Source organism: Polyodon spathula, chromosome 28 (genome assembly GCF_017654505.1).
Source record: "Polyodon spathula isolate WHYD16114869_AA chromosome 28, ASM1765450v1, whole genome shotgun sequence".
Taxonomy (NCBI): Eukaryota; Metazoa; Chordata; class Actinopteri; order Acipenseriformes; family Polyodontidae; genus Polyodon; species Polyodon spathula.
In genome coordinates, this window is record NC_054561.1 from 8266504 (window position 1) to 8291155 (window position 24652).

The 24652-nt window shown below is 47.8% G+C and overlaps 2 protein-coding genes across 2 annotated transcripts in view; one reads left to right on the forward strand and one right to left on the reverse strand.

Annotated features, from left to right (window-relative positions):
- The first annotated feature begins 880 nt into the window (after positions 1-880).
- LOC121301952 (LIM domain-containing protein 2-like) lies at positions 881-14050 on the forward strand. The gene is made up of 3 exons (XM_041231689.1): positions 881-1052; positions 9382-9521; positions 10907-14050. The coding sequence occupies exons 1-3, from the start codon at positions 1050-1052 to the stop codon at positions 11064-11066; spliced, it is 303 nt and encodes a 100-aa protein (XP_041087623.1). The 5' UTR covers positions 881-1049; the 3' UTR covers positions 11067-14050.
- Positions 14051-17848: 3798 nt separating this feature from the next.
- The window catches only part of map3k3 (mitogen-activated protein kinase kinase kinase 3), a 37208-nt gene continuing 30404 nt past the window's right edge, over positions 17849-24652 (reverse strand). The window contains exons 14-17 of the mRNA XM_041231541.1: positions 24571-24652; positions 22552-22681; positions 21607-21784; positions 17849-21097 (exon numbers count right to left, since the gene is read on the reverse strand). The exon at positions 24571-24652 is cut by the window's right edge and continues 50 nt beyond it. Of these exons, the coding sequence (XP_041087475.1) occupies positions 20869-21097; positions 21607-21784; positions 22552-22681; positions 24571-24652 (619 nt within the window). The 3' untranslated portion in view covers positions 17849-20868. The remainder of the gene's footprint in view (positions 21098-21606; positions 21785-22551; positions 22682-24570) is intronic.

Genomic DNA, 24652 nt, shown 5'->3' on the forward strand with positions numbered 1-24652 from the left:
TTTAGTTTGCTCCCGATAAATGATTGAACACAGAGCTGCATGAAAAGGACACCATCTGCATGGAGAATCGGAAATACGTTTGTTAAAGATCTCTCTGCCCAGTACACGCAGTGCTTGTGTATCACTGCAATTAAAACTCTGGGTTAGGTCATCGCACTATGCTCAGTTGTTTCTTGCAGAATGAGAACTAGAAAGGACTAGAAAAAGTGTCATTTTGTTGCAGATTTTCAAAATGACTCTGTCCATCACAGGGGCTAACAGGGTAGTGAGAGAAGGATACAGCACCAGCAAGCTGGATAAATATCACACACTGTGCACTATGTGGTAAAACAGAGCAGTCTGGCATTTTTGGGATAAAATAACCATACAGGAAGTTCTTATAGAAATAGGACTTTTCTGCTCATTAAACATGATGTGTCAATATGCTGCATGTTGAGTGGACTTCTATAGATTAATGCAGGTGGTAAAGCAGCATGGCACAGGTGCACCAGTATAAGCAACAGCCCCAAGCACATTTACCAGTGAGGTAAACTTGTACCAGTTACTGGGTACCATTCACCATCATACTTGCCTGCAAACAGGTGAAACAATTTGAAACCAGTTCAAAACTCTGTTGGATTCTAAATGGGGTTCCGACTTGATACCGTGATCGCTCACTGGCGCTGAAATTGAAATGCAAGTGTTAATTTGCGCTGTGCAGCGGGACACCGCATTGTGACTGAAACAGGGTTCGCTCGGCAATCAGGACGTGTCAGCTGCGCGGTTTCACTCAATCGCCCGCTCCAAGAGGCGCACAAAAGCAGAAGTCTGCGGTAAAGTCGAGGAGGGGGGTGTTCTAGCGAGCCAATCACAGGCAACATCCTGCTAATCAAAAAGCGGCTTCCAGCTCATGAGAGAAAGAATAAGAGGCAGATAGCTCACGCACAGGAAGCCGGTACGCGCTGTCAGAGCACTGCTGCAGAGAAAAAGAAGACAAAAAAAAAAAACCCTAAGCCCACACCGCGTCAAGAAGCGCTATTCTCGGTGTTTATTTCTCAGCGATAAGAAGCATGGTGAGTGGCTTTTCATGCTCGCGGTGGACAACACAAAGTCGTGCAAGAACCCGTGTGTCCTTTGTTTTGAGGGGACGGGTGGGGTGGTTCATCAGCTAGGGAGCATTGTATTGCATGGGGCTTTTCAAAAAGAAACGGGGGGGGGGGGGGGGTTCTGTTTGTTTTAAGCCTTTTCAAAAAAGTTTTATTAACAAAATTTTTTTACGTGCTGGTAATTAAAATTTTTTTCATTTTAAAATTTGTAATGCCGCTAAATATATATATATATATCTTATATATATATATATATATATATATATATAGGATAATATATTATATATTAGATTGCCCCCACCCACTAGGCAGTGCGTACCATGAAACACGTGTGTAAACGATCTTACGCCACCGAACTCAGGAGGAGGGCTGTAATATTCCTGCAAAAGCGTGCAATTAGGTTCTGGGTTGATCAGTAATTCAAACCCCACAGAGGGCTAGGACGGAGCCGGTGCTGCTGCGTTATCAGTCAGCGTGATGAGGTGGACCGAAGTGCTGCGGGCCCATCATCAGCAACATGACCTGGAACCGCCTGACGTAAACGCTTCACATTTACCATTTAAAGGGGGGGGGGGGGGTCATCCACAGCGCTGTGCTGTAATAGATGCAGCAACAAAGGGAACTGACTTCCTCAGAGAATGCTTTGTTTCTTCTTAGTTATTATTATTGGTATAACAGATAACATTACCACCCCGCCCCAAAGCCTGTTGTACGAGTTAATCAAATCAGTTGCCATTGGCTGAAAAACACCTTGCATAAGCCCTATGGCTGACCACAATGATTCAGGCAGTGATATCAGAGCTCAGGTCTGTGTTGTGCTGTGTGTTTAGGGAACACCTTCATCTGAAATGATTTGTGTGGGTCCAGTGGGTCGGGATAGCTTCAGAGTGGAAGGTCATTTTTAACAGAGTAGAGCCATGGTGACCCCCCTGTTTGACCCCACTAGTGTCCGTGGTTCTCATCAGGTAGAGTGAGGTTTGAGGTGGGCGGGTGGCTGGCTGGGGTGGCACTGAATAGGAGACAGTGGGTGAGGGTGGACAGGATTTCCTTTAAGCTGTGGAGGGTTTCTGCTGGTTTATAAACTTGCGTTCGAACGCCATATGTGGAGAATCAATTCACTGATTTGGATTTGACTGGCTGTTTAAAACCTACCTGCCTCTCTCTGAAACGCACACCCTGGGCGTCTGGCTGGCGGATCCCCCTTCAAGCTGCAGGTTCAGAGACTCCTGAAGGAGTCGGATTAAAGTGCTGGGCTGTCTGGATCTTTGTGAGCAGCAGAGGCTAAGCAATGCAGTGTGTGTTTCGCCTCTTTCACCCAGGCGGTGTGCAGAATAAGGTGGTGTGACTCCAGAAAGCACTCCATTATGTATCTGAATCGTATTCTTGAGTCCAGCAGACTCTGTTGACAGTTAGTGCAGTTTCGCTTTTTAGTTTGATGGTACAGTTCTTGTTTTTGGAGCCCAGGGTCTGTGGGTTTGCTAGCTTCCCCCCCAACCCCCCCCCCCCCTTCCTGCACAGAGCAGCTTCTTAAGTGACGTAACTTTTCATAAGTGTTGCACCGGCAGCAATCTTGCAGCCTGTTCTTGTGCTTGTTGAGGATAATGAAGGCTGGGATACATATTTACGTTTCCCAAGCAGGATAGCTTCATTGCACACTAGCACCATGTTTTCCAGGGACTTTCTCCAGGGGCACCAGGCATATATTCTCACGCTGCAGGGCTGGGCATCACAAATAAAATATAACGTTACAATTGCATAGAATTCATAAACTGACATGATCAATTAGAATTGCAGGAACGGTATGCAGAGCTGCAGAAAGTTGCAGAACTGTGAAATCACATCTCTTCTTTGGCTCCCATAGATTGAGGCTTGATTGCCAGCACTCCCATGTTTGCAGTAGCGAGATTTGATGTGTGTTTCCTGGATGAATAATACTGCTGGAAGGCAAATACTCTGGTTGTTTTTTGTTGAGCAAAGTCAAGTGGGTGAGGTGTGGCGCTGCATCAACGATCTTGTTTACTGCTGCAAGTTTGTAGAATTAAACGCCAGTCTGTGCACTGCTGTGTAATAGAGGACGCTAATGGTTAACTAAGTCACTTCTGAAAGGCTGCACACTGAGCTTTGTGTTGTGTGGCTGTTGGCTGTCGTGATGTTGGCTGGTTTAGTGAGATTGCTTGCTCGTGATGCCCACAGTAGTTGAGTTGGTTCTTGACTGTTTTAAAGAGGACAGGTTTGGCAGATTCATTGTTCTATTGTATATTACATTGCTTTGCGGCTCGCACCCATGTGACCGTCGCAGAGGGGGATTCCAAGTGTCTCTAATCATGTGACTGCCTGCCGAGTCCAAGGGAGTTTTGTTTATTTTTTTGACCTGACGCACGGTGGTTCCTTGTCTGGATGTTCCTGCCAGCTCTACCGCTGATGATCTGACAGGAAAGCCCCGGGAGCAGAGGACAGGATAGTGGTGTGTTGGATTGGGAGCTGTCTGGTCTGTTCGCCTGTAACTCGGGATCAGGCAGGCAGCGGATTGGACAGACCCATGACGGGGACTCTGATGTGGAACACAAGATTCCATGGAGCTCCGAATCTCATCATCTTTGAGCTTGTGGAACAATTAGCCTCCATGAATCTGAACAGAGCTTGTAATCCTAAAATGTGCCTGATTTTAGAACAGGCTGGGGGGTGATGACGATGTTCAGCTCAGTGGAGAGCACAGCTGGCAGCTGTGAGCATCAAGCTGGCTACCTTTCATGAGACTAATACTCCCAGTATCCTCTGACCTCGCTGATATCTACTCAGCCCAGTGCAGATTCATTTAGCATGACTGGAACGAATTCACAGGAGCTACAGCACAGGGGAGGCCGTTTCAGTGCTGCTACACCTTCTGCATGACCCTCCTGTCCTGTCTGTCCCTTTTAGAGACACACCCAGGGCAGGGTGCCGCACACTGGCTAGGCGTCTCTGAATCTATATCCGGGGTTAAAGGGTGTGCCTTGTCTCCCACTCTCTTAGTTCCCTCCAGTGCTACAGTGTGTTTCTGAGATGGTGTCGTGGTGGGTGGGAGGCTTGGCACACCAGCTGCTTTTCTGTTTTGGTGTACTGCACCCCCTTCGTTAGGAACTTCTGAACAACAACAAAGAAACCTGAAGCTTTGTTTCTTGCTGCGGGAAGCCGTGCTTATACCAGTGTCTGACTCTTGTAGGTCTGACGCGTCTGAATTGGTGAATAGGACTGCCTTTACAAGATGCTAAAACAGAACTTGTCATTATCTCAACCCCACTCCCCCCCCCCCCACACACACGCACACACACACACAGAGCTGCCTGTTAGAGGACCTGCGAGGAGGCCCCTCTGTACAGTTTACTATCCGAGCTTTTTTCAGCGTCTACTTCTCCGCTGTTGGGGCTTCAGTGAAATCACATAAAAATCAGAATGTGCTACAATGAAACCTCGCTATTGGCTAAAAAGGGACCAACAAAGTATTGCCTTAATAAGGCATTGCTGCTCGGGGAATATTTGCCAGTTTTTTTTAACTGGCTGCATGTTAGTTTCTTCTGTGCATCCATGTTTCCCAAGGGTCTGGTAGTTTTCCAGCATGTTTGGTCTCATTAGAGAGGTAATTGAACAGAGGCTTGACTGCTGATGTGGTCTTATTACTGAATGCGGGGGGGGGGCAGGCAGGCAGGCAGGCAGGACTGTGCCATGTTGGGGGTATATAGCGTAGCAGGATGAGAGCTCGGTATTCCCGGTGTGTGTGATCCATTTTGTAGTTCACTGTGTCATGGCCGTAGGCCTAAAAAACTACATCCCCCAGAATGCCTCGGGGCTACAGCTGGCTCTAATGAAATGAGGGACACCTGCCTGTGATTAAGCAGGCAGGTGTAAAAGATCAGCCAAACATTCTGTGTGAAGGCTGAGACCAGTGTGTTCGAAAGAGCAGTAGGGTGTGTTTTGAAACCAGTGAAAGGATCAGCCGGCCGGCTCTCTAGTTAGGTTTTGTTTTGTAAAAGTGCACGGCAGCGCTGAATGTGCAGTTCTGCTTCTGCTGGTTTTAAACCTGCAAACCAGCCTGAGCCCGGGCGCAGTGGCTACATCTGGATTCCAATCGTTAAGGGACTTAACAATTAGTATTCATTATGGTTTATAACTCCTTCGTGGTGTCATCCTCTGAAAATAACATCAGATTTACACGCTGTAACAACACAAGGCATTTAATTCCCCCTTGATTCAAGTTCTCAGCCTGAGGTTTACTATTTGTATATATAATGTGTGCAACAGTAATGATTTATTTGTACAACATGACAAACCAATAATAGCATTCAAGTAATTGATCAAAACAATTCTCAAGTATCCAACAGAAGAGATTCTCTCAATCACTTGGCAATAAAACTGCAAGTTCCCCATAAAGAAACAAACATCAAGTTGTGGGTCTTAAAAGTCTTCCTTCCTGCACGTCCTTCCTGAAATACACGGTTTTGTATCGAAGATATTTTCCACTAGTATGTATGTACACTAGTATGTGATAAAGCAACTGCTAGGGTATTTCATCGAAGACATTCTCTGAAAAAGATTGCAGTGAATACTGGCTGTTGCAATACGTTACAATGGGAACTCTTTCGTAGTTTCCCCAAGGACCAATCAAATTGGACTCCGAATACAGCCGGGTTAAAAAAAAAAAAAAAGCACCTGAATTATTTCAGAACAGCTTTTTAAATGTTTATCCGGTAAGATATTTGTTATCTATAAATGCAGAGATTTCAACTCTGTATGCTGATTCTCCTATCCTGTTCGGTAACTCTTAATAAGTGTTAACTCTGGCGTGCTTTTCCCATGTGCAGTTGGCATCCTTTCTTTTGGTAGAGAACATGTCAGGGTTCACTGCGGATGGATCAGGGCTTTCATTTAGTTACTTTTAAATTTATTTTGAATGTTATTTTATTACTGATTTGTTTGATTCAGGATAATCAATGATACCTTTAGTTGTGAAACTAATCAGCGTGTCTCCAGGCTGTGTGTAACTGCACGACGGCAGCTCTGTGCTGATCCCTGGCTGTGTGTAACTGCACGACGGCAGCTCTGTGCTGATCCCTGGCTGTGTGTAACTGCACGACGGCAGCTCTGTGCTGATCCCTGGCTGTGTGTAACTGCATGACGGCAGCTCTGTGCTGTTCCCTGGCTGTGTGTAACTGCATGACGGCAGCTCTGTGCTGTTCCTTGGCTGTGTGTAACTGCACGACGGCAGCTCTGTGCTGATCCCTGGCTGTGTGTAACTGCATGACGGCAGCTCTGTGCTGTTCCCTGGCTGTGTGTAACTGCATGACGGCAGCTCTGTGCTGTTCCCTGGCTGTGTGTAACTGCACGACGGCAGCTCTGTGCTGATCCCTGGCTGTGTGTAACTGCACGACGGCAGCTCTGTGCTGATCCCTGGCTGTGTGTAACTGCACGACGGCAGCTCTGTGCTGTTCCCTGGCTGTGTGTAACTGCACGACGGCAGCTCTGTGCTGATCCCTGGCTGTGTGTAACTGCACGACGGCAGCTCTGTGCTGTTCCCTGGCTGTGTGTAACTGCACGACGGCAGCTCTGTGCTGTTCCCTGGCTGTGTGTAACTGCATGACGGCAGCTCTGTGCTGTTCCCTGGCTGTGTGTAACTGCATGACGGCAGCTCTGTGCTGTTCCTTGGCTGTGTGTAACTGCACGACGGCAGCTCTGTGCTGTTCCCTGGCTGTGTGTAACTGCACGACGGCAGCTCTGTGCTGATCCCTGGCTGTGTGTAACTGCACGACGGCAGCTCTGTGCTGTTCCCTGGCTGTGTGTAACTGCACGACGGCAGCTCTGTGCTGATCCCTGGCTGTGTGTAACTGCACGACGGCAGCTCTGTGCTGATCCCTGGCTGTGTGTAACTGCACGACGGCAGCTCTGTGCTGATCCCTGGCTGTGTGTAACTGCACGACGGCAGCTCTGTGCTGATCCCTGGCTGTGTGTAACTGCACGACGGCAGCTCTGTGCTGTTCCCTGGCTGTGTGTAACTGCATGACGGCAGCTCTGTGCTGTTCCCTGGCTGTGTGTAACTGCATGACGGCAGCTCTGTGCTGTTCCCTGGCTGTGTGTAACTGCACGATGGCGGTGTGTAGGGTCTTGCTTGGTGTCCCTGTAAAGTTGCAGCGGATTGAGCAAGATAAAGTTGCTCTTCCTGTGGGGTTGTGGGAACCGCAGAGGAAGTCTGATCTGTAATCTCAACTGTCAGCCCAGAGTAGACTTTGCTGAGGGATGTACTTATAAGGCAAGGAGCGTCGTTGAGGTTTTGTTTGTGTAAACTGAAATGTTGCGTGCTGCGTCTTTCTTATTTCTTTTTGTAACTCTTTACATTGCCTCACAGTAGAGATTGCAAACCATTCTGTGCAATTGTAATAAGTCTGTGTGTGTGTGTTTGTTTTCCTGCCACACTTGTTTTCAGTTGCAAAGTGAAAGGTTCTGTAGCAGAGTGGGAGTCGGTAATACCTTTGCAGAATCCAGGCTGTACTGTGCTGGTAATGATACCCCTGTTTGAAACGCACGGGCGTGTTGTGTTCTTGAATCACGGTGTACAGCACCACACTAACACGGCTCTCCCTGTTTACATAAACCAGCCCCTTTGCAAGTTTATTTGATTTTTATTTGAATTGCATCAGATTGTTTTGAATGTCTTCTGCTCGCTGGAAAGCCACCACAGCTGAACTGTCGTGTGGACAATCGACTCATTTCTGCAGACCAGGGGTGTTCATTGCGGTGAGGGATGGGTTTCTGCGTCTAACCCTGCATTGAGACGGGCTCACTTCTAAACTTCAAAAACACTTCTATTATTAATCTTGCCACACTCTCATTGCCCGAAACCACGGGGCTTCAGGAAACCACTGAAGTGATTTGAATGTTAATAACTTGACACTACCAGTAAAAACAAACAGGAGCACGTTGGCTACATTCACAAACAGAATGTGGAACTGTGGGGGCAGAGCCTGAGTCTGGTGACTGGAGAGGAATGCTGTGCACTGCTTCACCAGCAGGGGGCAGTCAACACATCAACACAAACATTCTGTTTCCATTGGAGTTGAGGGTGTTGGTTACTGTTTTGGATTTTGACCTCTCGAGACCTCTGCCTCATTTTCAGTCTGTAGCGAGAGCTTTCAGGTAACGGCGTGCAGGTCAGAGGTCAGAGCTCAGAGCAGTGCTGGTGTGGTTTACTGAACCTTCAATACACACACACAGCTATCTCTGTACAGGAACTTGTGGTGTGCTCAAGAACTGCAAGCTTCATGGTGGTCACACTTCTAGGCAGCTGATCAGCAGAAACCAGCATTTACAGGAACCAGTAAATTCAGCACTAAGTGAGCTGGAGCAGTCGGTGTGCAGGAGCCCAGAGGGCAGGATATTTGCGTGGAGTCGGGGTCACGCTTGATCTCGTACACTTGACAGACTCGGTAGAACTGAATAGATCACTTGAGATGATGAATTGAAAGCCAGAGTGATCAGACGGGCTCCACGAGTTTATACTCCCTGGGGAGGCGCTGTTTCATTTCAAAGCTCTTCATCCCCTGTACACAGTGCTGAAACGCAGTTTGACATTTGATCTGTGAGGAAGTGCTGTCTTTAACCACTTCCTCCCCAGGATTTAGCAGTGAGCCATAACAGGGCGTTGCCGAACCTTCGTTGCACGTCATAACCTGACATCCGCCCTGTCGAAGCTTTTCCACTCCGGTTACCAGGGCAGAAGCCTGACCCACATGCAGATCTGTCACCGCCCTGCTGTTCGTTGTCATGGGCTGATCGCTCGGGTTTCATCCTCTCCAGTTCCCGGGGATTCTGGTCCCAGACCTGTCAGCTGTCCTGTTAAATTCAGCATAGGACTCTGGATCTCTCACACCTTTCTCGCTGGCTGTCCAGTGATTGTGATGCTGGCTGTGAGTGAGACTCTGTTCAGCGAACGCTTCTGTTAACCTTGTCTCTCCTTGCAGGACAAGAGTACAACCTCCAGTGAGACATCAGTGCAGCTCTCCAAGAACTCTCTCTCTCTCATTAATCCTTTAATATTTGGTGAATGGACTTCTAAGCTAATCTAGTGTAATATGTATTTGCACTTCAGCATATATTATGGGTGTGTGAGGGGAGTCAGGACTGAGGGGGACTGCTCGGCAGTGTTGGGACTGCTGCAAAATATTTCAGAAATGTAAAAGTTACATTGAAGGGAGTGAGGATGTGTGACTGAGTTAGAGTAATGGCTCTCAGTGGTGGTGTGAGTATTGACTCGTGTGTGTGTTTGCAGTCATTCAGCCTGAAGCCCCAGGCAAAGGAGCTGTGTGCCTCCTGTGAGAAGACGGTGTACCCCATGGAGCGCCTCGTCGCTGACAAGAACGTCTTCCACTCGTCCTGCTTCTGCTGCAAGCACTGCAACACCAAGCTGAGGTGAGTCCTGCAACCCTCTCCCCCCTCACCACTCCTCCACAATGCATCCCCTCTCCCCCTCTCCACTCCTCCACACTGCATTCCCTCTCCCCCTCTCCACTCCTCCACACTGCATTCCCTCTCCCCCTCTCCACTCCTCCACACTGCAACCTTCTCCCCCTCACCACTCCTCCACACTGCAACCCTCTCCCCCTCTCCACTCTTCCACAATGCATCCCCTCTCCCCCTCTCCACTCCTCCACACTGCGTCCCCTCTCCCCCTCTCCACTCCTCCACACTGCAACCTTCTCCCCCTCGCCACTCCTCCACACTGCAACCCTCTCCACTCTTCCACAATGCATCCCCTCTCCCCCTCTCCACTCCTCCACACTGCGTCCCCTCTCCCCCTCGCCACTCCTCCACACTGCGTCCCCTCTCCCCCTCGCCACTCTTCCACACTGCATCCCCTCTCCCCCTCTCCACTCTTCCACACTGCATCCCCTCCACTCCTCCACACTGCAACCCTCTCCCCCTCTCCACACTGCAGCACCAAGCTGAGGTGAGTCCTGCATCCCTCTCCCCCTCGCCACTCCTCTACACTGCATCCCTCTCCCCCCTCGCCACTCCTCCACACTGCATCCCCTCTCCCCCCTCGCCACTCCTCCACACTGCATCCCCTCTCCCCCTCTCCACTCCTCCACACTGCATCCCCTCTCCCCCTCTCCACTCCTCCACACTGCATCCCCTCTCCCCCCTCGCCACTCCTCCACACTGCAACCCTCTCCCCCTCTCCACACTGCAGCACCAAGCTGAGGTGAGTTCTGCATCCCTCTCTCCCTCTCCACTCCTCCACACTGCAACCCTTTCCCCCTCTCCACACTGCAACACCAAGCTGAGGTGAGTCCTGCATCCCTCTCCCCCTCTCCACTCCTCCACACTGCAACCCCTCTCCCCCTCTCCACACTGCAACACCAAGCTGGGGTGAGTCCTGCATCCCTCTCCCCCTCTCCACTCCTCCACACTGCAACCCTCTCCCCCTCTCCACACTGCAACACCAAGCTGAGGTGAGTCCTGCATCCCTCTACCCCCTCGCCACTCCTCCATACTGCAGCCCTTCAAGTTGCAGCCCTCCACACCCTCTCCCCCTCTCCACTCCTCCAAACTGCATCCCCTCTCCCTCTCTCTGCTCCTCCACACTGCAACACCAAGCTGAGGCTAGTCCACTGCATCCCTCCTCCCCCTCTCCACTCCTCCACACTGCAGACCAAGCTGGCGTGTCAATCCCTCCTTTCCCAGTTCCACCGTTCACTCCCAGTATACAGTCCTCACGGTGTTCAATCCCAGTACACAGCCCTCGCTGTCCCTGCTGCTCGGCGGCTCACCCCTCCTGTTCTGTCTCCCTGCAGCCTGGGCAGCTATGCGGCGCTCCACGGGCAGTTCTACTGCAAACCGCACTTCCAGCAGCTCTTCAAGAGCAAAGGCAACTACGACGAGGGCTTTGGCCGCAAGCAGCACAAGGAGCTGTGGAGCGTGAAGGAGGCAGAGAGCGGCACCAAGAGCGCCTGACCAGCCCCGCGGCTCCGAGACCTGCCCCTATAGCCTTGCGCTTAGCGTCCTGCCAGAGCTCCTCCTCCTCCTCCTTCTTCTTCTTCTTCTTCTTCTTTTAAAGCAAACTCTTTTTAAAAACCTTGTATCTTAACAGCATGCTCTCAGGAAAGTGCTGCCACAAACGAGCATTCCCTGCATCTTCAAAGAAGGAATATGTGACCCAGAAAAGCACTCGGAGGAGGCTGTCTCTGGAAGCCCTTCCACAGAGTCACCAGAACAAGTCTGCATTGCATTGACAGGATCTTGTTAATTTAATTGTGTGCAGGTTTTCCCTTGTTTGCATGGTGTTCTTTTTCAGAGATGCCGTGCCCTTGTGATTGGATGGTGCTCCTGGCTGCTGATTGGTCTGGTCTAGAAGGCACAGTCCCTCTCTCCAGCCGGGGGGGGAGGGGCTGGATTCAGACCCGGCTCAATGCTTGGCGATCTCCAGGCTCCACGACTGCTCTGGGCCACGTTGTCCTCGTCACCCGAGCCCCTCCGAGAACAAGCCTGCCACCTGGGACTGGCAAGAACTGCAAGCCTAGCTGCTCATTGGTCACTAGGCTGTAATGGGTTAAAATCTGGGCAGAACCTAGTTTTCATAGTTAAGCACCACAGTCTTCTTGGTACCAATCTGTCTAACAGAACCGGAACACACACCAGAATCTCTCCAAGGTGTTGCGCACGATCCCAGCGTGGCTGAGTTTGTGGAATCTCAGGAGTCGTGATTCTGGGAGAACGGATGCTTCACTGCTGGGTCCTGTCTTTCTTTCTTTCTTTCTCCTCCTCTCCCCTACCTCATGTGGACCAACCCAGGGTATCATGTTTGAGACTCAGATCTCTTCAGCAGGGCTCCTGCCTTAAGTCACTGAATCTCAATCTTTGTAAAGGAGAATGCATTTGTTTTTTATATGATCTATCAATTTGAATTTTAGAGAATTGTTTTTAATGTTAATTGAAATGTTGAGGTATCTGCAGATACCTTTGCTTGCTTTTATAACTGGCTGCAATAGGTGAGAGAATGCTTGTCACTTCAGGTACGTTTTTATTTCAGCATCTCTAGGAACGAGTCGGGGGCAGGTCTGTGGCACTCGTCTCCAGAGAGGTATTAAACTGGGTTTCCAATGCTGGGTTGCTTCCTAGTTTCCGAAAGAAAACAAATCGAATGAACCCTTTTACTGCTGAAGCATATTAGAAAACATTTTGAACCTTTTTAATGCCTTGTCTCTTTATTAGTAAAATAAAATTCTATTGTTTTACTTGGTGCTTTGGTTTCCATTAAAAAAAAAAAAAAAAAAAAAAAAAAAAAAAAAATGTATTCCCTTCCTTTAGCCACACAAGTGAAGTGCGTGTGTGTCATCGGGCACTGAAGGGGTTAAACTGTCCGTACACTTCCAGCCACTGCGTTATGAAACCAAGAAGCCAAGCCAATGCGCTGGTCAGAGCTGCTGATCTGTGCCGTTGCACAGCGCTGGTGAGAGTGTCAGCTACAGTATTTGTGTTCTTCCCTTGGTTTCTTACCGTGTAACCAGTAGACACAAATGAACCTGTAAAGAACCACAGATAGCCTGTAAAGAACGAATGCACGGCCTGTCTTTCATTGGCGAGTCTGAAGGCACAGTATATCTAGATGTTTCAATACAGAGGAGGATGCATTCATTAGACCTGCGGGTTGATTGTGTAATGGCTGTGTGTCTAACTGGACTGTGCATCCTCCGAGATGAAGGGGCCCCGCAGAGATTAACTTTGCTGTTTCAGTTTTTTTATATATTTGTTTGTTTGTTTGTTTATTTTTTGTAGTAGTATTTGGAGTAAGTTTCTCTATTGTTGATTGGGTCATCGGATGCTTCTTAATTGTGAAGTAATTGAGAGGCAGGTGCTGTGGAGAGGGGGGTATAGGCAATGTTAGGTGTGTGTGGCTTTCTATCATTGTGAGCATTAGTATGGGGGAATGCAGCAGCTGTTTTAGTGGCATTGAGGCAGGAAGATCTGTTGTACTGCAAAGGTGTATCAAAAACTGTATCAGGTGCAGCAAACCTAAAGCAAAAAAAGAACAAAGCCGAAAGAGGATGTTCATGTTTTGGGTGCGATAAACCCAGAAGTGAAATTGTTCTCCATAACAGGGTTTTCAGCACCAAAGTAAAAAATGAACTGTTGGAAACGCGGTCACAGAGAACAAATGTAACTTTTTTGTTTTGCTGGTTGGTTTACTAAGAAATGTAAAGATAAGGAGGGTGGGACGCGTTCTCTGAACTGTTCGCTGTTTGATTTTGTATAAACGTGATTGATATCACAGCAGTGGAGATCTGGAGCCGAACCCACAGGCTCTGGTTTGGGTCAGTCTTTCAAATCCCTCGAATGTGGGTCATTTTAAATGCCTAGAAAATCTGCATGTAGATCAGAGAAGCGTGAAGTATGAGGTTTCTTTCATACAAGACGACCCCTCTGTTAGGCTGAGTGCTCTCTTTGATCTGCCGAAGACGCAGTTAAAATGTCAGTTCCTTGAATTGGATCAGTGTGTAGCCCAAGAGCCTATATTGCATTATATTTTGTATTGTAGCGTGTTTGTTTGGAGAATCCTGTGAATCTTCCCGATGTGTTTAGTGTCTCTTTCCTCAAGTAGACGGTCCTTTTTCTGAACGATTCGGATTTAATTGAGGATCTGGAGAAGGAAGATTCGGTCTGTTATTTGCGCCCTGTTTTATTTAAATAACAGTAAGATTATCCCACACCGATATTGTAACTGCAGTTTCTTGTATGCTCGAATGCTCCTCATAGTTCCTCCACAAACTCTCAGTGGTCCTATAATATTGTTTCAGCTCCCTTAGCTGGGGGGCTCTCCTTAACCCCTGTATCTGAATCAATGTGGTATAGAGGATGTTTAGTGGATCTGGAGTCCTCCCCCCCCATTGTAATTAAGAACATAAGAAAGTTTACAAACGAGAGGAGGCCATTCGGCCCATCTTGCTCGTTTGGTTTGTTAATAGCTTATTGATCCCAGAATCTCATCAAGCGGTTTCTTGAAGGATCCCAGGGTGTCGGCTTCAACAACATTACCAGGGAGTTGAATAGAATCCACCCCAGTAACGCCAGGATATTTTGGGGATGTGCCGACTCAGTTATTCACTGCAGGCCTAGAAGAGGTTTCACTGCTGTAGCACAGCTGCTGTGAATAGCTCTTGGGCTGTGCTCTGTTTCCTTGTAATGAATGCCTGTTTCATAGCAGCATGTGGTTAGGAATGGAATTCAGCAGTAGAGAGGGGGGTGTGTGTGTGGTGCACAGTGACCCCTAGAGGTGGTCTCTGCCACTGCAGCTGGTTTTTTTGGTGTACTCTAGCTGTCTGTTAAACTGCAGGTACAATGCAGTTTCAGTGCAGTAAGACACTGCCTGTGCAGGCCCATGGACTGCAGATGTTTCTCCGTGTGTGCTGTGCTGCTGGATAGAAGAACGATGGCCAGTTGAGCAGAGATAGAGAGACACATTCGCTGCTATAACTGCGAGAAGAGGAGAAGTCGCAAGGAGCTTCCCGTTTGTGGGTCTGTAGAATTTCTTTCCAGTGTGTCCCTGTTTGAACCCTCTCGGTCTGGACTGTGCTCTGGATCAGGTTTGCTAAGCTCCCTTGATTACTCGACCAGGGGGTTCGTCTGCATCGAAAAACAGATTCTTTGTCTGGCTTTAATTAAATACGTTTCCAGTGGAGCAGCTCCCAGTTTCCATTCACAAAATCCCACTTTCTCTAAACAAGCGAAGGGGACAGGACTGCGTCATGGGGCTGCTTGATTTACTGTGTGTTTTTATTTTGCTACAATCGCATTCAGATTTAGATTATGTTGAGGCGGTGGGAAAGCAATGCACAGGGTGTGATCGATTGGGTGAACTGGAGGTTCTTTATTTTCCTGAAATGTGTTTTGTTGCACTGGAGTGGGTTTCTGGAGAAAGCTGGCAAAGCCGTGCTGGTCCTCATTTGAGACACTGAAGGCAGTCTGAACTGTGAGAGGGACGGTCTGCACCCCTCCTGTTATCACCACAAGAACCCATTTGTTTTCTATCTGTGTCACGTGTTTGATATCTCTGGCGCACGACAGCAGGAGAACCAGACCTTGAGATCTCCTACATCGGTTATTTTAATTCAGCACACGGAGAGAAGGCAGATCACATTTCCACCTGCACTATAAAACCAGTCTGAAACTTGCTCTGTTCTCGTTCCCAGTGTCAAACTGGGGCTGCCTGCCTCTGGCTTCAGCTGCAGTCTGAAAAGATTCTGTCACGTCTCGTAGAGTTGTCATTAAATAAATGAATTAACCTACTACTGATAGTATTTTAAACTCATGCTGTCGGGTGAAATTGTGTCAACAGCGTTGATTTCAAATCGCTTTTTATCTCTGCCCCAGTGTCCGATGGTGTCAATAGATGAGCCTCTGTTGCTGCTCTCCCCACCAGCAGGGGTTGCTGCTGGGCTGTGGGGTTTCAGGGGTGTTGCAACAGCTTAAAGGCCATTTATTACTGAATGGAAGGGCAGGCTCTTGTTAATTGTTCTGTTCCTGAAGGCTGAGAGTCCTGCCGCAGACCGTCGTGCACCAGATCATTTAGAAAGGTGTTGGTATCACTTCAGTGTCAGTGGGGAGTGCGTGGAGACCTGGCTGATTTAGCGTTGAAGCATTCTCTTGCCAGCAGGTGGGAATTGAACACACTGTGCAATTGAGTCTAGCTGCCAGAGGCATTATTAATGAGAATCAATATTTTGCCTGTTTTTAATTCCTAAGTGGAAGTGTTGTTTGATAGAGCCCTGAGCTTGTATACTGTTCCCTCCCTCTGCCAGCCCCTCACAATCAGGTTCTGTAATCTCCACTTTAGAGCTCTGCATTTTGATTCAGTACATATGTGTGCCTTACTGCAGATGCAATTGGTTCAGCACAGAGCTGCGCATTCAATGAAACGCACAAGGAACGCATCGTCTTCTTGGGATGTTGACCTCATTTCATTCTTCCAAGTTTCTTTTTTAGTACTACTGTGATTGACAGAGTCCCCTGATGCACAGCTCCAGCGCGATCGTCGGTTCCCAGTTGAGAATTCACATTCTCTCACGGTTTGTTCTTTACAATACTTTATTATAATACCATTTTGATACTTGCTGCTTTCGCACTGCAAAGGAAAGCAAGTGTTTCCTTGTGCAGTGACTGTAGCCTGGCTCGTACAGAGAATACTATGCGATGGAAATACAAATATCTATACTGTACTGTCTACAGCGACAGAGCTAATTTAAGGGTTTCTGAATGGTTGATCTTTCTAAAGGTATATGCAAAGTATGCATTACAGCTGTGTTTGGAGATATCTGTTATCGAAGTGAGGAATCGTATTTCTGTGAATGCACACCACTGACCCTGCACCTGGCAATGCAATGCTCACAGCTGTATGAGTGTAGCCCCAGGGTACTGCCTGTGTCACCTGATAGCTAATAATTTACAATTATACTGTATTTACAGTATAATTGTAAATCTCAAAAAACTACTCACTTCTAAATCTTTTGTAGTCATCTTTGTATTACTTTAGTATAAATACATGTTCATTTGGATTCATATGTTGTTTTTTTCTGACTTTATGTGAACGAAAAGACACACATTTGCCCATTTTCCCATTGGAAATAGTGATATTTTGAAATATCACTGTCCTGGTCACAAAAGCAAAGTTTGTGGGGAATAATAGCCATGTTCTATATTTTTGAGGCATAAGCAATTAGGAAATAACACTTACTACCCAGGAACAAAAAAAAATAAATTTTTTGTTAGTGTTATTCACAATGTAAAATAAACACGATTTTACATTATGTTCTCGGTTCTTTTTACATACAGTGTGTGTGTATGCGTCTGTCTCTCTGTCTGTGCCCTCATGAAATTTACTAACTTAAAACTTTAACTTAAACCTCAGACACAATCTCCAGCCACATACTGCACAGGATCACGCCTGCATTCAAGGACTAACAAGCCTCTCTTCAGTGGACTGACCAGCATGAACACAATGTTCAGTAACAGCGGCCCAGGGTGCAACTCGACAGTTTAGTTATTTTCTAAACACTTTTTCTATTTGAAACTCAGTATGGGATTAATTTGCACAAAGTCCGAACGAGTCCTGGCTTCTGTGAACTAGTTTGACTGGGCGCTGGTACGGGTGTGGCGTGGATATCTGACGGCCGAAGTCTGGTTTAAGGGCCAGGTTGTTTGGAAGCGAACCCTGGCCTCTTCTTCGCTTCTCCAGTTCACAAGAACACAGGACATGCCTGTAAAGGGAAAGACCTCTCAAAGTGATGAACAGTTACAAAAAGCAGAGGGGCTCTGGGCTTACCTCTGCAGCTCCGGCAAGGTGAAGCAGAGGGGCTCTGGGCTTACCTCTGCAGCTCCGGCAAGGTGAAGCAGAGGGGCTCATTAGGATAGAGCTGGTATGTGACTGAGGTAAAGTTGGGGGGGTAAAAGAGAAAGGAATAAAGTCAAACAGGACTGTTTCAATCATATCAACATAATTTGAACTGCAATAACCACAAACACCTCCCAGTATCAATAGGTATATTGATCATTTTATTGTAAATACATTTGATACACTGGGCTGGTTTGCACTGCAAGCCCCGTTGACGATCATGTTATTGTAAATACATTTTGATACACTTTTATATTTTCGGGGGACAGCTAATAAATAAAAATAAAAATCATATATATATATATATATATATATATATATATATATTTATATGTTTACCCCAGGATCTTCTGTTTACCCCAGGGTCCCACCCACCCAGTGCTCATGAGTGACCATGAACCCACAGCAAGAAATGCATCCCAATGCTTGATAGAGCAGAGGACACCCCGTGACTCTACGCAGTTACAGATGAAACAGCAGCCTGAGCCATTTATAGTCCTCTTAACAGCAGCCTGCCTTGGTGCTGCATATTGTGGAGCTGCTTGTATGAGAGTAACATTTACCTGCAATAGCAAACTGAAAAGTTTGTATTCTACATGGGGTGTAAAGACAGGCATATTGGTATTTGCACTGTATAGTACACAATACAGGACAATACCTGCTTTTTCTCTCCTTTTATTGACATATTCAGGCAGACCAAACATGGCAACACAAAACTGTCGAAAAGCTTCTACTGTGGCAACAAAGAATCCGCAGTGTCGAGGTTACTGTGTTGCACTGGAGCTGTTCTACCTCGTCTGTACAGCTTTGTTAAAATAGCTCATTATTATGGTGCAATCTTAAATAATGCAGTTAATATCCTTGTGTGGAATTACTGTATACATGAGATAGATGCACTGTCAGGAGAGCTAATACAAACATGTTCCAGCTGTAAGAACCTGTATAAAGCTACAGCATAGATTGCTACCTGCTCCCCCCCCCCCCCCCAAAAAGATCATTTCTCATGTAGATGAAGGGTGTTCATGACCTGTCCTTTTTGGAAAGGTCACTACATTGCAGTATATAAAACATCTTTAAAAGACTGGGCATTGAGGCAAATGTACCCTGGGCTAAACAGAATCGTCAGGCTGGGAGAAATGCCAGGCTATCGCACCCTGTCAGATTGCACTGTAGAGCTGAGACACGCACTGCAGACTCACTGTCTGGAGAGCTCCTCTCCACTGTACTCGCACCCTGTCAGATGGCACTGTAGAGCTGAGACACGCACTGCAGAATCACTGTCTGGAGAGCTCCTCTCCACTGTACTCGCACCCTGTCAGATTGCACTGTAGAGCTGAGACACGCACTGCAGAATCACTGTCTGGAGAGCTCCTCTCCACTGTACTCGCACCCTGTCAGATTGCACTGTAGAGCTGAGACACGCACTGCAGAATCACTGTCTGGAGAGCTCCTCTCCACTGTACTCACACCCTGTCAGACTGCACTGTAGAGCTGAGACACGCACTGCAGAATCACTGTCTGGAGAGCTCCTCTCCACTGTACTCGCACCCTGTCAGACTGCACTGTAGAGCTGAGACACGCACTGCAGAATCACTGTCTGGAGAGCTCCTCTCCACTGTACTCGCACCCTGTCAGACTGCACTGTAGAGCTGAGACACGCACTGCAGAATCACTGTCTGGAGAGCTCCTCTCCACTGTACTCGCACCCTGTCAGACTGCACTGTAGAGCTGAGACACGCACTGCAGAGTCACTGTCTGGAGAGCTCCTCTCCACTGTACTCGCACCCTGTCAGATGGCACTGTAGAGCTGAGACAAGCACTGCAGAATCACTGTCTGGAGAGCTCCTCTCCACTGTACTCACACCCTGTCAGGTGGCACTGTAGAGCTGAGACACGCACTGCAGAATCACTGCCTGCAGCACTCCTGCACCCTCGCCACTATACTCACCCCCTGAAGGGAATGGTTCACAACGAGAGGCTGCCATGACAATGAGGGCTTGCTCTTGTGGAGATGAATTAGCATCTTTTCTGATGAAGGTGCCACCGATGGTTTTAAATCATTGTTCTTTTCAAGCTCTTGTGCAGCTCGGCATAGTTATTTACTAAATCCCTCATTGTGAGAACCACAGGGTTCGTTTAGCGTGTTTTGTTGGTTGGAAGATCCTGGCAGCAGCCCTTCAATAATAAGAAGCAGGTGCTCTTGTAAAGCAGCTCTGCCTGCAGTTACTTGAGTCCTAGATAAAGGTCTAAAGAGAGAGCTAGTGAGAGGAACGATGCCCTGACAGATTAGTCTTAATGAGGGAGCATTCAGCAAGACTACATAACCGCAGGAATAGCCCATTCATTTGGAGATAGACAGGTAACACTGCACATTGATGGGCTTACACATTGGTAAGTTTAGCTAGAAAACATGTCAAACTAAATGAATCCTCCGATTCTACACTACAGTTCTATAGTTCTTCTGCAGATTGATGAGATCTGACAGGAAACGAGGCGACTGATCAATTCTCCCAGCTCTTCACTACAAATAAACCTGCCGCATAATCTCTGCAAAACCAGCTGCTTTTTCTCTTTTTAAAGGCATCATTAGATTTCAAACAGTCTAGAGTCGGTATATATAAAAAAAACATCAATTAATGAACTTGAGGATATAAATAAAGTGAGAGAGGCATCACATTATATGAGAAGAGCTAAAAGCTAAAAAAAAAACAAAAAAAACCCACATTCATAAAAAGTGCATCTCTGACCAAATAAATGCAGGATTTGGCATGTCTGAACCCCTGTGAGAGACTATTCTCCCTGCTGCAGTAACAGATAGCATTTGGTATGTATAAAGTACTGAAGTGGATATTTAAAGCAATCGTTACAATACTCTCAGTAATGACACTTTTCTTTGGTATGCTTCGGAAGAAGAGTCCCTTTTTTTTTAACCCCGAGGGTCCCGGGCACAGCACAGTGGCAGTATAGCTGTGTGGCTCCAGTGAGGAAATACTCTTTGGTAAAGGCTTGAAGACACACGTCTCTCCTGAGTGACTGAACGGGAGGACGGTGAAGGCAGGAACAAGATCAGACGGACTGGCATAATGCGAATGCTCCAGTGGGTCCTGGGCTCAACAGATCTGTCATCAGCAACACAAAGTCTTTGGACAAGAAATCTGACAGCCTGCAGTCACCCCTTCTGGATTGCACTGGTAGTGCGAGCACTGAACTTGAAGCATAACTGCTTCTCTGTTTTTAGAGACACACACACACTTAGTTTCTTTGCAGCAGCCCTGCTGGTAATGGACTGCTCCCTTCTCTCCACAGGATGAAGAAGCGGGTAACGCTGCAGCTTGAGGGCCGCCCCCAGTCCATCTGGAGAGGGGGGCGCACTCAGAACACGGTCTGAGAGATGGGGTGTCTCAGCAGCTCCTCTGCGGACGGCCGGTGCTTCGCCTCCACGAAGATGCGCTTCAGGAAGTCACGGCAGTGGTCCGAGATGTGCGAGGGGAGCTGGGGGTTGGTTGGCTGGGTGGCGATCTTGAAAATGGCTGCCATGGCTTCAAACTCCGCCCACGGTGGCTTCTCCGTCAGCATCTCCACCACTGTGCAGCCCAGACTCCTGCCAGCAGAAACAACGCCACATCAGCACAGGACACTGGTGACATCCTTTTCCAGCTCATATTAGAACTGCATTTTTAAAATAACATTTGAGGAAAAGGCCCATAATTTGTTGGAAAGGAACAAGGCAAAATCACTTTTGCCTTGTAGGGTAAATTAGAACACACAAAGGAATGGTTTATTTTAAGACATCAGGAATGATTTCATGGAAACTCCACCCCCCCCACCCCGAGCACTAATAAAACAGCCAGTGTGTTGGATGGAGTGACACTGGGCTGGTGCCGCTGCAGGGTCCTGGCTTTACTGTGCTGGGGCCATTCACATGCCATTCATGCAGCAGATGCACTAAGAAAATTACAACCCCAAAAATAGTTGCCGGGCAACAGATTCTGGCTTTCACATCCTCTCCTGATGGATCATAAGCAATCAGGTTGCAAAGGGGAACCTACAATGACTCCATAGCAGGTGGAGCACCCCCTGAGCTAAGCTGTAACTGAACGGAGGTCTTACCACACGTCAGCCTTCCTGCCGTAGCCCTCCCCGCTGATCACCTCCGGACTCATCCAGTAGGGGGTGCCGGTGACCGAGCGGATCCCCGTTCCGGACATGCAGATGGTCTGCAGGCGCTTGCTGGCTCCAAAATCCCCCAGCTTCACGTTCCCCGCAGAGTCACGCAGAATATTGGCTCCTTAAAAGAACCAAACAAACAAAGAAATCAATGAAACCTCCCTGCAGCTTTACAATATATATATATATATATATATATATATATATATATATATATATATATATATATATATATATATATATATAAAACGTTGTTTTCTCTTGCAAGGCTCAAAAACAAGTGTTTGGATGCATCTGTGTTTCCAACTCATTCCCCTGACTTTGTATAAAAGCAGCTACAGGACTGTCATTAAGAGCTACTTCTGAAGGGAATGCCTCTGCCTGTACTTGTATAATCAGAGCCCTGGGTTTGAATAGGAGCCCCAGTGTGGAGTGCACTAGCAGCCCCAGTGTGGAGTGCACTAGCACCCCCAGTGTGGAGTGCACTAGCAGCCCCAGTGTGGAGTGCAGTATCTCTTGTGCAGTTAAATGCTTCTCAGCAGGAATGAGTTGTCAGCAGTCATGTCCCACACTGAAGCTCTGCTGCCTGTATGCGTCTGTGCTGGTGTCACAGAGGAAGTCTTCCTCCGCGCCGGGCTGAGGGGCTGCCGAGGAGATAGGTGTTCCTGTTGAAGATGTATGACATTCTGTCTGGGCTCTCCTGTATGTCGTGTCTGTGGGCCTGCACTGTGGCCCCGTCTTCCTCCCGCCTGCCCTGTGCTCTCACTTTACCCCTCAGTGTCCATGTCGAAGCTACACCAGTTCATAAAAGCAGCTACACAAAAATGTGAAATATGGCAAAAAGAAACAGTGGAGTGCTAATATCCCGTGCCCCCCCCAAGGGCTCACCTTTGATATCTCGGTGCACGATCATGTTGCTGTGCAGGTAGGACATGCCCTCCAAGATCTGCCGTGTGTACTTCCGGGTCACGTTCTCCGTAAGAGCTCCGTATGCCTTCAGCTGATCCTTCACAGAGCCCTGCACACAGGAGAGCTTCAATCAGCATTGTGCTGCAATAAGACCAGCACTAGTGCTGCATAGAGCCAATCAGCATTAATAAGACCACAGGAGAGCTTCAATCACTATGAACAAGACCAGCACTAGTGCTGCACAGAGCCCTGCACACAGGAGAGCTTCAATCACTATGAACAAGACCAGCACTAGTGCTGCACAGAGCCCTGCACACAGGAGAGCTTCAATCGCTATGAACAAGACCAGCACTAGTGCTGCACAGAGCCCTGCACACAGGAGAGCTTCAATCAGCATTAATAAGACCAGCACTAGTGCTGCATAGAGCCATGCACACAGGAGAGCTTCAATCACCATGAACAAGACCAGCACTAGTGCTGCAAGAGCCCTGCACACAGGAGAGCTTCAATCAGCATGAACAAGACCAGCACTAGTGCTGCACAGAGCCCTGCACACAGGAGAGCTTCAATCAGCATCAGCATAATAAGACCAGCACTAGTGCTGCACAGAGCCCTGCACACAGGAGAGCTTCAATCACTATGAACAAGACCAACACTAGTGCTGCACAGAGCCCTGCACAGGAGAGCTTCAATCACTATGAACAAGACCAGCACTAGTGCTGCACAGAGCCCTGCACACAGGAGAGCTTCAATCACTATGAACAAGACCAGCACTAGTGCTGCACAGAGCCCTGCACACAGGAGAGCTTCAATCAGCATTAATAAGACCAGCACTAGTGCTGCATAGAGCCATGCACACAGGAGAGCTTCAATCACTATGAACAAGACCAACACTAGTGCTGCACAGAGCCCTGCACACAGGAGAGCTTCAATCACTATGAACAAGACCAGCACTAGTGCTGCACAGAGCCCTGCACACAGGAGAGCTTCAATCACTATGAACAAGACCAGCACTAGTGCTGCACAGAGCCCTGCACACAGGAGAGCTTCAATCAGCATTAATAAGACCAGCACTAGTGCTGCACAGAGCCCTGCACACAGGAGAGCTTCAATCACTATGAACAAGACCAGCACTAGTGCTGCACAGAGCCCTGCACACAGGAGAGCTTCAATCACTATGAACAAGACCAGCACTAGTGCTGCACAGAGCCCTGCACAGGAGAGCTTCAATCAGCATTAGCAGTAATGGGTCTGCATTACACAGCACTGCCTGTTGCAGTACACAGTGAGTTCCCCAGTGTCTGAAACTGTAGCCATTGTAAAAGTGTATGTCACGATTGTCTCTGAAGCTCCTGTTCCTTTGCAGGACACTTCCACCAGCACAGACCTCAAGGGACATTTCCCCCTTTCCTAAACTGGTAAAGCATTTTGACATTTCCTTCCTCTGCAATGTGCTGAATCATGGACTGGTTTAGTTTCAGTTCGCCTTACCTAAAGTGTCCCTGTCTAACCAAACAGCTTTCAACACAATTGTTATTTTCAGTCTAGTAAAAATAGTGACGCACCCCAATGAAACGTGGAATGACTTGTTTATAAACCTAGCTAAACACCTTCCTTCTGTAACATGGGTGATAAGACTTGTGCAATCCAAGCCAGTTGTCTTTATGAAATCATTTCTAAAACTGTTCAAAACAAGTCTGTGCACACAGCAATATGGACCAAGATGGCTAGATTGGGATCAGAAATGTTTTCCCTTGCTTTTGTAGCTCAGGATTTAGCCATCATTGATCCAGCCTCCATTCTGAATGGGCTCATTGTCACAAGCAAGGATTTCTCATGGAATGAAGTGCTTAATGTTGCACAACAGCAGCACATTCTCACCGGGGCCACAGTGCTGCTGAGCTCTGGCAGCAGTATGAACAGAGGTTGATAATGGATAGAGATGAAGAAAGGAAACTGTTTGGTGAGTGAGGTGGCAGATGGCAGAGCTGTACGCACCCCGGGCATGTACTCCATGAAGATGGTGAGCGTCTTGTCCGCCTTGTCCCTCAGGCAGCCGTAGTACTGCACTATCCGCTCG

Coding starts and splice junctions, on each gene's coding strand:
- LOC121301952 (XM_041231689.1), top strand. Junction 9,522..10,906: donor CACTGCAACACCAAGCTGAG/GTGAGTCCTGCA, acceptor GTCTCCCTGCAG/CCTGGGCAGCTATGCGGCGC.